We start from the raw sequence: 11,702 nt of genomic DNA, 5'->3' as shown, positions 1-11,702 counted from the left end.
TGTCTGAGTAGCAGTTTGATTCCGGCAAATAAAATGAGTTAAATTTATACAGCAAACAGGGTGGGAAAACAAAAAATACCTTGAGAGGCAAATACCTTGTGTGCTTCCTGCCAGTAAGGGCATAAAACTTCCTTGTTGCCGTTAATGAAAAATAACACTCACTTCCAAGGTTCTGTAGACATTAAAAAGAAAGAAAACAGTCCAGTGAGTCACCTGTTTCCACACACAGGGCTGAGAAGCTATATAAATGTCCCCAGCATCCGGCGGGACTCAGCCGATCTGCCATCCGTCCAGAGGAGACATCGGGGACAGCAGCCATGCGGCTGACCGTGCTGTGCGCCCTGTGTCTGCTGCACAGCGGGCTGGCCTCACCGCTCCCCCGGGAGGCTGGGGGCATGAGTGAGCCACAGTGGAGACAGGCTCAGGTACGTCCCTGGCCCGCTCCCCTGGGGTGGGGGCTCCCCGTCTCACCATCAGCATGAGGAAGTGTGATTTTCAATGTGGGTAGTTTTTCTGACCATATGCATGTTTAATCAAGCAGCTGTTCTGAGCAGGCTGATGGGGGGGCTCCGTCAGTTAAGTGACTGACTCTTGGTTTTAGCTCCGATCATGATCTCAGGGTCATGAGATCCAGCCCGGCATCAGGCTCCATGCTCCATGGGAAGTCGGCTTGATATTCTCTCTCTCCTTCTGCGCACAACTGCACACATTCTCTCTCTCTCTCTTAAAAAAAAGTGGGGGGGTCGCCTTGGTGGCTCCGTTGTTAAGCGTCTGCCCTCAGGGCATGATCCTGGGGTCCTGGGATTGAGTCTGGCATCAGGCTCCTCACTAGCTAGCGGTGAGTCCGCTTCTCCCTCTCCCCTGCCATTTCCCCCGGACTGCACTCTCTCTCGCTCGCTCGCGCTCTGACAAATAAACAAATAAAATCTTTTAAAAACCAACAACAACAAAAAAGGAAACCAGAGCAACTTCAGAGCCTGCCCAGACTGGGTTTGCGTCGCAGCTCCTCCTGCCTTCGCTATATAGACAAATGTGGGGGTGATCTCACCCCCTCTGAGCGTCCGTGTTCCGACTGGAAGTTGGAGATGACATGGGATGCTGTGGGGACTTACTCGGAAGCCAAAGCAGGGTTCCTGCTCAACAAACGGAGGTTGTTAATGTTGTTATTTATCATGACTTGAGATTCTTTTCACAGAGAGCTGCGTGTTGCCATTGAGGTGGGGACTCCTGGTAATGGAGAGGCTTGAAATCAGAAAACACGTAGAGGTTCCTGGGGGCCTGTGCCCAGCCGGTGGGGACCATGGGCAGGTGTGAAGTTCTGATTTTGCCCAATGGGGACAGTGATACTATGCGATTCACAGCTCACGGGATTCTTCTCCTGAATAAGGAGGTGACAGTGCCAACTTCTATGCATGTGAAAATCATAGACTTAAAGTACTTCAACATATCTTATGTCATGGAAACTTCAGCCCTATCCCAGGAGAAAGATGCCAAAGTTATGTTGAGTCACATACTTGATGATGATAGTGATAGGAGTCAAGGACAAGTTTTTCTGGTTCAAAAGCCATGGTCTTTCCAATAGACTTCTTAATAAGCAACCTAATAAGTATAAGTAATGAATATTTGGTAAAATAATGGGCTGTTGACTCCTAACTGTTGTTCAAAAACTTAAGCTTTAAGCATAAGAAAAGTCTGCTTTTATTTCAATTAACTCGGACTTTGAAAAAGTCCCAGTAATCTGTTAGATTGAACCATATGGAATTACTGATATTTGATTTTTTTAAACCTACAAAACAGCAATTTCATAAAGTCCAATCTAATGGGTTCTCCAAAGGGGGCACATTTGCAAGCGCGCTGAGTCCCGTTACTTCCTGCGCATGTTGCCAATAAACCAGGGAACGTTAGCTGGGTTTAACAGAGGCAGGAGAATTTACATCAAGAATGTAAAAAAATGGGCGCCTGGGTGGCTCAGTGGGTTAAGCCGCTGCCTTCGGCTCAGGTCGTGATCTCAGGGTCCTGGGATCAAGTCCCGCATCAGGCTCTCTGCTTGGCAGGGAGCCTGCTTCCCTCTCTCTCTCTCTCTCTCTGCCTGCCTCTCTGTCTACTTGTGATCTCTCTCTGTCAAATAAATAAATAAAATCTTAAAAAAAAATAGTTAAAAAAAAAAAAAAAAGAATGTAAAAAAATTTCTTCCAAAAGAGCATCTTTGTAAAGCCTGGAGCTCAGGAAGAGATAAAATGACTTGTTTTCAAATAACAGATTGATCCTTAATTGTATGGATGAACAATGTTGTGTTGAAGAAAACACAATCCCTGGGACCCTGAAGAGAGACCAATAGGACAAAGGTCACATTTCCGAGAGTTTCAAGGACAAGTAACCTTACCGCCTAGCGCACAGCACTCGTGCTCAACAACACCATCATGCATTCTACGGCCCTCTCCAGCGTTCCCATGAAACGGGCTTTGGAAAGAGAACGAGTTCAAATACAGTTCCTCTCGGGGTGACCTCGCAACTTTCTCCTTTAAGAAAGTGCCAAGGATCCAGGGGCACGTGGGGTGTCCCAGGGAGACCTGCTGTGTCCTGCAGCCCGGGGGACCGGCAGTGAGGGGACTCGGGCCAGCTCTGAGGCTAAGCTCATATGTGGCCCTGGGCACATCATTCAGCCCCGTGAGCTCTGCTGTCTTCGCCTGGAGAATATGCACAGTAAATGAAATAATTTCATAGTATCCTTTTCTGAGACTAGAATCCTCAGACCTGTTCACCTCAGCGAGGCGAGACCTCTGGCGGATCTTGGAGGTGGCTGGGTTCCGGTGGCCTCCGGGCAGGCTGCATCCTTGGGGTTCACCCGGTGCCCTTCCCATTTGGCTGTTACAAGCAAGTCTGTGCTTTATGAAGTGTACCGTGCGTTTCTCTGCGAAACATTTACCAGGAGATGGGCCTCTGGGGGACTCAGTGGGTTAAGCGTTGACCTGCCGCTCAGGTCATGATCTCTGGGTTCTGGAATCGAGTCCTGCTTTGGGCTCTCTGATCAGCGGGGAGTCTGCTTGTCCCTCTCCCTCTGCCTCTCCTCCTGCTTGTGCGCTCTCACTCTCTCAAATAAACTCTTTAAAATAAGAAAAACCTTATAAAAAAAAAAAAAACACGAATGGGATAAAAGGGAAATAGAGGGACCGTTTGGCTCATGAGATGGAATGCTGATGCGTCCTTATCCATACTGAATTTTCTCCCACTGATGCACACTGTTTCCCTCATGGCTACACAACCACCTTCACACCCCGGCTCGAGTCCGCAGGGATCTGAGGAAAGACGCACAGGCTTCTGTGATCTAAAAGGAAGACAATAAAGGTGACAGACCATCCCCCTCTCCCCAACAGGACTATCTCAGGAGGTTTTATCCGTCCAACTCAGAAACGAGGGAGGCCGACAGCATCGAAGCCAGACTCAAGCGGATGCAGACGTTTTTCCGCCTGCCCGTGACAGGGGTCCTGACCCCCCGCCTGGTGGAAATAATGCAGAAGCCCAGGTGTGGGGTCCCCGACGTCGCCGACTACTCCCTCTTCCCAACCCAGCCAAAGTGGAATTCCCAAGTCGTCACCTACAGGTGCGCACCCCGGGTATCGCCGCTGCAGACAGCCCGGCCCTCCTCCTGAGGCCAAACGCTGTCCTCTCGTTCCCTGTCAGGGTCATATCGTACACACGAGATCTGCCGCGGGTCACCGTCAATCAGCTCGTGGCAAAGGCTTTGGCCTTGTGGAGCAGGGAGATCCCGCTGGCCTTCCGGAGAGTGTTAGCGGGGACGGCAGACATCATGATTGGCTTTGCAAGAGGAGGTAAGGAAGGTCGCCGCGGGCGGCCCTGCGTGTTCCTGGGAGCACGTTCCCCTGCTCAGGACCTTCCTCTGTGCTCCACACAGGATGTAGGGGATGTATAGTGACATGTGTACATCCCTTCACTTCTTGTGGTTTATTAACGTGGAGCCACTGTTGGTAGCAGAGATGCCAAATGATGGCCTGTGAGCCAAACCTGGCCCGCCATCTATTTCTGTGCATGAATTTCTATCCTCTTTTTTTTTTTTTGGTGGGCAGGTTCGCATTCTGTGGATAAATATTTACCAGAACACAGGGATGGTCCTTCATCGACCCGTTATCAACGACTGCTTTGGGGCTACCGTGGGAGAGTTGAGGGATCGTGACAGATACTGCTGAGCTGCTAAATCCTAAATTATTATCTGGTCCTTTACAGAGAAGCTTTGCTGACCCTGTGTGTAGCGTGAATCCTGGTAGACGTATACATATGTACATACTTGCATTTACAGAACAGTTAAAATATGACTAACACCCTCATTAAACCAAGACGTGGGTTACAGCTTCCGAAAGCCCTCAGGGTTCTCCCCGATGGCCCGTTGCCAACACCCTCAAGGGGGTAAGAAAGGAGAAACTGAGAGCATTCGGATCATGGGATTTAAGGAGCTACAATCCACACACGCCGCTGCTAACTGCTAGCTTTTTAGGTGCACGTTTAAAGAAAAGTGTTCTTTGGGGTCTGTACTGTCGGACTGCCCAGGGGCTGCGAACTCAGCTGACCGTGAACTTCGCCCACAATACTGACAACGCCCCAGGACGTATCCCAGAAAGCCCTGATCCCGGCAGCCCGTGTCCGTGCGGAAATGGATGGAATCTGTTGGATTCAGACGGATCCTGCCGGGTCCGATTCAGACAAGCGTCTGCATCACGAGGAAAGCACTAACGGGACTCACTGGGACCGTCTGCGCCTGGTCCTCCCAGACACTGTCCGCGTTTGCGCTCCCGCAGGCAGGAAGCCTTGGGTCTGTGGGGTGGGCAGGGCTGAGCTGTGGTTTTGTGAACGAAAACCTGCCTGTGACCAGCATCGCGCACGGACCCCGCCCCGGCGCTGGGCTGAGCGTCGTAGCCGCTGTAGTTCCTAAAGCACAAGGTAAACAGCCAGAGGTGGGCTGGCTCACGAAGGGCGACCCCCGTTCTCTTTCAGCTCACGGGGACTACTACCCGTTTGACGGACCGGGAAACACCCTGGCCCACGCCTTTGCGCCCGGGCCGGGGCTGGGAGGGGACGCGCACTTTGACGAGGACGAGCGCTGGACGGATGGCAGCAGGATAGGTACAGTGCCCACCCTCTTCTGCCACACCGTGGTGGTTTCTTTTTTTTTTTTTTAAGATTTTATTTTATTTCTTTTTATTATGTTCAGTTAGGCACTGTATAGTACATAATTCGTTTCTGACGCAGTGTTCAAGGATGCGCTAGTTGCGTGTAACACCCAGTGCTCAGCACAACGTGTGCCCTCCTCAGCACCCATCACCACCCTGCACGGTGTTGTCAGAGATCCAAACCCCTAGACCAGTGTGAATTCGCTAATTGCTTTCATTAACGGTAATTACTGACCCATAGTTAACTGCCAATGACAGTGTGCATCTAATCGCGTTATTTCATTCCACGAGCTCACCGTGCTGTGTAGACAGAGGATGGAAGGTGGTTGTGGGCTCAAACCACACTGGGGTCAACCAGCCGTGGCAACACCAGCCACTCGCCCTGTGTCTTTGGTCAAGTGATGACTTCTCTGAGCCGGTTTCCGTCTATGAAGTGGGACCGTCATTCCCTCCTCCTGGGATTGTGGTGGGAAGTGAATGACATAATGTGCGCACAGTGCTTTACAGCCTTGGGATCGCATGGTCATGCGATCAATCAGAGGTCTTTCCAGTTCCCAAAAGTCAGATTTTTTATTGGAAGAGGAGGAGGAGCAGAGACTATGATATTTAAGAATTGTGCACAAGTCTCAGGACATTCTCTGTTGTTCAAAAGGAAGCCAGGCACCATCTTTGTCACCCTACAAAGTGGGAGATTACAGAATCCCCCGAAAACTAACAGAAGAAAGCTCTGGTCTAAATACCGCTAAGTGGAGGAGGTTCTAACAGTCAGGTAATTAGATAAGATAATGTGGCTGCTCCCTGCCCCGGAGCCAGAGATCCGTAGGAGTGTCTGGTCCTGGGAAGTCACCACCACCGCATTGTCTGCTGTCAGCTCCGAGCCTTGTGAGGTGGTGACCAGGGCTCGCTCCCACATCCTGCGTGTCCTGCTGGTTCCGCTTTCTTCCCTCTCCGGGTGGGCTCACAGAGGGTCTCTGGTGTCTGCCCACTGTCAGAGCTCTGGCCACCCTGCTAACTCCCAGGCTTTTGCCTTCGGCCTTCCTAGCACAGCCCGTCTGTGAATCTGAGGGAAGATGATTCAATCAATCAGAAACCAAACCTGGCGTTGCCAGGAGACCCTGCCTTGCTGTCCTGGCTTCCTCAAGGCCGATTGTCTCTCTCCTCATGCTCAAAGTCACTGTCGGTGAATAGCCATTACTTTCCAGATACTGGGAAGCTCTCGGGAATACGGCAGACCTACACAGTGGGAGCGATTATCTCTGATTAACACGAGGAACCAAGACTCGGGAGGTCAGGTCGTGTGTCCCAAGTATCAGGCTAGTAAGCAGCAGAGCTGGGCCTTGAGCCTGGGTCCCTAATGCCTCTGAAGCCTCTGCTTTCCACTCCAGAAGACGGCTGTCTGGGGGAATGACCTTAGAAAAACAGCACGTTTTTGTAAAAGCAGACGGGGCGATGAGACCAAAGCACTAGGCTTTGAGGCTCCTTCTCAGCCCTCCACTCGTGGGGCCTAGACTCAAGGAGGTGAACGGCAAAGGCTCTGAAGAGGTGTGCGTTCCCGCGGTTGTCTCGTTTTCCCTCGCGTGTCACGTGTGACGTTGTTCACGGGGCTGCTTTCACGGTTCCTGCGTGTCACTCTTGGGTTGCAGGAGTTAACTTCCTGGTCACCGCGACCCACGAACTTGGCCATTCTTTGGGCCTCGGTCACTCGTCTGATCCCAATGCCGTCATGTATCCAACCTACAGAGTCGGAGAGTCCAAGAATTTCAGACTTTCACCGGATGACATCGAAGGAATCCAGAAGTTATACGGTAATATTTACGATTTCACCTCCCTCCTCCGGGCGGGCATGCCTCAACAGGAAGGGCTGGGAAATGGGTACCCGCTTGGAAAAGCCTGTCCGAACTTACATCTAAAAGCCCATTGAGGGGAGAAACTCGAGACCTTAGCTCCTGAAAACAGCCCCAGGCTGTTTTATACATTGTTGGTTTACATCTCCGGTAATACAGTATCCTTGGGTGAAATCAGGTAAAGGATGCGACGGAGGTATTTTTGGTCCCCGATCTGCCACTCGCTGTTCTTTCGGGCTCAGTACAGATGCCTTCGGGAGTGTCCCCCTGGGGCGATGGGCTGAGGGACAGAGCGCCTTCCTCCCAGCTGCCCCAGGGTCTGAATGATAACGAGAGCCGTGAGGCGCTTCCGAACGGCAGGGCCGTGCCCTCAGGAGACGATCATTCCTAGAATAAATGGATTTAGGAGACCAGTCCAACCTAGAACTTACCATCAATGGTATTTCCTAAACTGTGTTCCCAGAACATTAAATAGTCCCCCAAGACAATTCCCAGAAAAGGAAGCGATGGGAAAACAAGATCAAGAAACAGCATCTGCTGTATTTTGGGCGCAGGGGGTGGTAATCGTACCCGCCAGTCCAGTTAACCGCGAGCTCCCTAGATTGTATCCTCTTTCCTGACCGCGGGCTGAGCCCTCGCAGAATAGTGAACCCTTCCTGGAGAATACCACATACCCGTGCCTTCAGGTTGTGACTCGAACTGCCTCTGTTGCCCAGGAGTTGATGAAACACTGACAATTGTCGACAAAGTTATCACCAACAGAACAGAAAACAGTGCCACTCCTCCCATGAATCCGCAGCCCTCGTGGGATCCCCTGTGGCCTGTGTCACTGTCCCAGAACCCTAAGAAAGTGAGAAAGGGACCCCAAAAGGGACTGACTAGATTTCACAGGAAGCAGATAGACCAAGGCATCAAATTCTTGGGCATCAGCCCACAGGGCTCCCCAGTCAAACTGGGAAAGGGGTAAGTTCTGGACAAAGGGAAGCAAGAGGTAATCAAAAGCTTTTAAATCTAGTGAGGACATGCACCGCAGGAGTGGTATGAGCGGAAAATACACATTCCAAAGAGTATGATTCACCTCACGGGTGTTCTTTCCAGAATCATACAAATAATAGCTACAGTGCGTCTCGCACGGCGTGCGCCCGGCCTTTCACGAGTCCCGCTCACATACGGGACAGCCCAGGGAGTCGCTGGTCCCCTTGTCGAGCTGGTGGGTGAGCTCCAGTTGCGAGAGCCGGACGCCCACCTTACCCAGGGGGGCGCGGCTGCTATTCAAGACGCCTGGCCCGGCCGCGCTCCGCCCAGCGCCGCCCTCCCCGCCGCAGTGGGCTTCAGAGCCGCTGGTCCAGCGCAGGAAAGCGGGCTCCGGGGACGACAGACCGTACCGCCTGCGACACGTCCTCTGCTTTCAGCGTCTCGGGATGGTTTTTGTGTGTTGTCGCCCATGTCGGGCGTCCGTGTTTTCTCTCTCAACAGGAGAGAATAGCAATTCGAGGAAGAACTAGGAACGTGGGGAAGAGTGGACGTTCATTCCGTGGTCCCGTGGCTGCTCCCCAGCCGGAGCGAACGCACACGGTCCCCGAGCTCCGCTGGGCCCCTCGTTCGTCCCTCCCCGCGTCCCGGCTAGTTCCCACCCGCCTCGCTCTCCTGGGGAAAAGCACGAGAGCCTCCTTCCTCCATGACTTTCCTCAAGAGCTTGCACTTGGTCAGTGGGAATAAATGTTAAATACACAGATAAATAAAGTTTTTACTCTACGCAGAAGGATTTCTATCGGGAAGGACTGGGTCTGTGTCAGAGAGGACATGCCGTGCAGTGAAGTCCAAGTCCAGACAAACGAACGAAGACCTCCACGTCGTTTTGGGTCTTTAGCTGCACCCATCCTGTCCCGGGGCGGGCAAGGAGCGAGCTCTCTCCTTCGGCACAGCCCGAAGGTGCCCAAGTTCCCCTTTTCCTCCGGGCCCAGGCTTTCCTCCGAGTCTTCTGGGAAGCCCGGTTCTTCCCGCAACAGGCATGTGAATTCCCAAGATTTTACATTCCCACACTTGTGGCTGAGTCCGGGCCTGATGTCACTGCATCTCCCTGACCCGGCCACACTGGGTTCCCCGTCCTTGGCCCAGGGCCAGCCCAGACGTCAGTCCCACCCTGCTGTCTTTCACTGTCTCCCAGCTCGTCCCACAAGGCCCTGCTGAAGACCTGCTCAGCAGTGGCATTGCACGTTGCTCCAAGGCAACGGCATTACCCGCCTCCCTCCACTCCTCCCCTGCCCCAGCGCCACGGATTTGTCACTGGCTGCCCGCCTGCCCCAGCCCCACACTCCTATCCCCACATCTACACCCCATTCCTCCTCACTTCTCCCAGAAACCCATTTTCCTGACGTCCACACGGCTCTTTCTGCCCCGAGAGACTCGCTAATGCGTTTCTGTGGAGAAGCACGTTGGGTAGAAGGAATCAGTGAGCTTGAACATGAGGCAGTGGAAATTACCAAAGCTCAGGGAGAAAGGAAAAAGGGTCAAAGAAAAGTGAATGGAACCTAACGTGCTGTGGGACGGCATCAGGCACGCTGCGGTGGGAATGCCGATAAGAAGGGAGGAGGTTCTGCGCATGAAGGATTGGGGGGGGTGTCTGTGGAAAACGTCTGTACCTTCCCCTTTCGGTTTCACTGTTTCAGTTTCACTGTGAACTTAAAACTTCCCTAAAAAATAAAGTCTTAATTTTAGAAAAATAACCTTCTAGATTAAACATTAAATTACAATCTGGAATTTTTTTAAAGTCTGTGAAACTGACAAACATTTAGCTAGACGGACTAAGGAAAAAAGAGGCAAGGCTCAAATCACTAAAATCGGATCTGAAAGTGGGGACGTTACTACTGATTCTACAGGGAAAAAAATTACAAATAAGAGAGCTCTGTGGTCAAGTAAATGTCAACAGATTGAATAACAGAGACTCAGTGGACAAATTCCTAGAAACAGCAAACCCACCAAGATTAAATCCTAAGAAACAGAAAATCTAAACAGACCCATAACGAGGAAGGTGATTAAATCAGTAACTGAGACTCTCCTGAAAAAGGAAAGCCAGGGCTGAAGCCTTCACCAGTGAATTCCACCAAACGTTTAAAGGAGGACTGACACCGATTCTTCTCAATGTTTTCCCAAAACACTGACCAGGAAGGAACACTCCCTTATTTTACAAAGCTAGCATTACCCTTATATCAAAGCTAGACGAAGACACGACAAGAAAAGAAAAGTAGACCCATATTCCTTATGAAATTCATACAGAAATTCTCAACAAAGTACTAGCAAACAAATTCAGCAACATAGTGAAAGGGTTATGCACGATACAAGTAGGATTTATTCCCGGGACGCAAGGATGTTGCAGCACGATGAAAATCGATCAGTGCGATATACCACATTAGCAAAAAGAAGGGGAAAATCTCATTATCATCTCAACTCATGCAGGAAAGCATTGCACATTTTCCAAACCCTTGTATGATAAAAACACTCAGCACGCTAGGAATTGATGGAAACTCTCACAACATAAAAAAAGTATGAAAAATTCACATCAACATCATAGTCAGTGGCAAAAGACTTAAATCTTTTCCTCTGGGATCAGGAACAAGACAAGGATGCCTGGTTTTGCCACTTCTACCCAACATCCTACTGGAAGCCCCAAGCAAAGCAATTAGATAAGAAAAATAAAAGACGTCCAAAATGAAAAGGAAGGGGCGCCTGGGTGGCTCAGTGGGTTAAAACCTCTGCCTTCGGCTCAGGTCGTGATCTCAGGGCCCTGGGATTGAGCCCTGCATCGGGCTTTTTGCTCAGCGGGAACCTGTTTCTCCCTCTCTGCTTGCCTCTCTGCCTACTTGTGATCTCTGCCTGTGAAATAAATAAATAAAATCTTCAAAATGAAAAAGAAGTAAAATTATCTCTGTTCACAAGGATAAGATCTTATATACAGAAAACCCTAATGATTACACCACACACACACACACACACACACGCACACATACACACACCTGTTAGAACTAATAAATTCGGCAAAGTAGCAGGATACAGAGTCTACAACCAAAAGTTGGTTGCTTTTCTGTGCACGAACAATGAATAATCTACAAAGGAAATCAAGACAACAGCGCCATGAACAATTATATCAAAAAGGATAAAATACTCAGGAATTAAAGATGGAGGTGCAAGAAATCAAAGAAAAATTAGAGGGAAAATCTCGTGTTTGTGGACTGGAGGACTTAATGTTGTTAAACTGTCAAGACTACCCAAAGTGATCTACCGATTTAATGCAAAAGACAAAAACTTGGGCTAAAATTCATAGGGAATCTCAAAGGACCCTGAAGAGCAAAAACAATCCCGGAAAAAGTCAAAAAGTCACACTTCCTGATTTCAAAACGTACTTAAAAAGCCAGAGTAATCCCGCTGGATGGGGCCGGGCAGGTTAAGTGTCTGCCTTTGGCTGGGGTCCGGATCCCAGGGTCCCGGGCCCCCTGCTCAGTGGGCAGCCTGCTTGTCCCCTCCCTCCGCGGCTCCCCCTGCTTGTGTTCTCTTGCTATCTCTGTCACTGTTTCTATTTCTCTCAAATAAATAAATGAAATCCTTAAAAATAGATAAAACTGCAGCATCAGTTTAAAAAAAAAAAAGAAATGCCGCAAAGTTCACGGTCATATTTTAA

At 50.3% G+C, this 11,702-nt stretch overlaps 1 protein-coding gene across 1 annotated transcript; it reads left to right on the top strand.

Annotated features, from left to right (window-relative positions):
- Nucleotides 1–262: 262 nt before the first annotated feature.
- Nucleotides 263–8,809, top strand: MMP7 (matrix metallopeptidase 7). Its single transcript, XM_032844079.1, has 6 exons — nucleotides 263–425; nucleotides 3,375–3,601; nucleotides 3,682–3,830; nucleotides 5,008–5,136; nucleotides 6,827–6,988; nucleotides 8,504–8,809. Exons 1-6 carry the CDS (start codon nucleotides 318–320, stop codon nucleotides 8,530–8,532), a joined length of 804 nt encoding a protein of 267 aa, XP_032699970.1. The 5' UTR covers nucleotides 263–317; the 3' UTR covers nucleotides 8,533–8,809.
- The last annotated feature ends 2,893 nt before the right edge of the window (nucleotides 8,810–11,702 follow it).

This window comes from Lontra canadensis, unplaced genomic scaffold (assembly GCF_010015895.1).
Source record: "Lontra canadensis isolate GAN:19392208 unplaced genomic scaffold, GSC_riverotter_1.0 scaffold147, whole genome shotgun sequence".
In the NCBI taxonomy this organism is placed as follows: domain Eukaryota; kingdom Metazoa; phylum Chordata; class Mammalia; order Carnivora; family Mustelidae; genus Lontra; species Lontra canadensis.
Note: the sequence above shows the minus strand (reverse complement) of the source record. Positions and strands in the feature narration are given on the sequence as shown.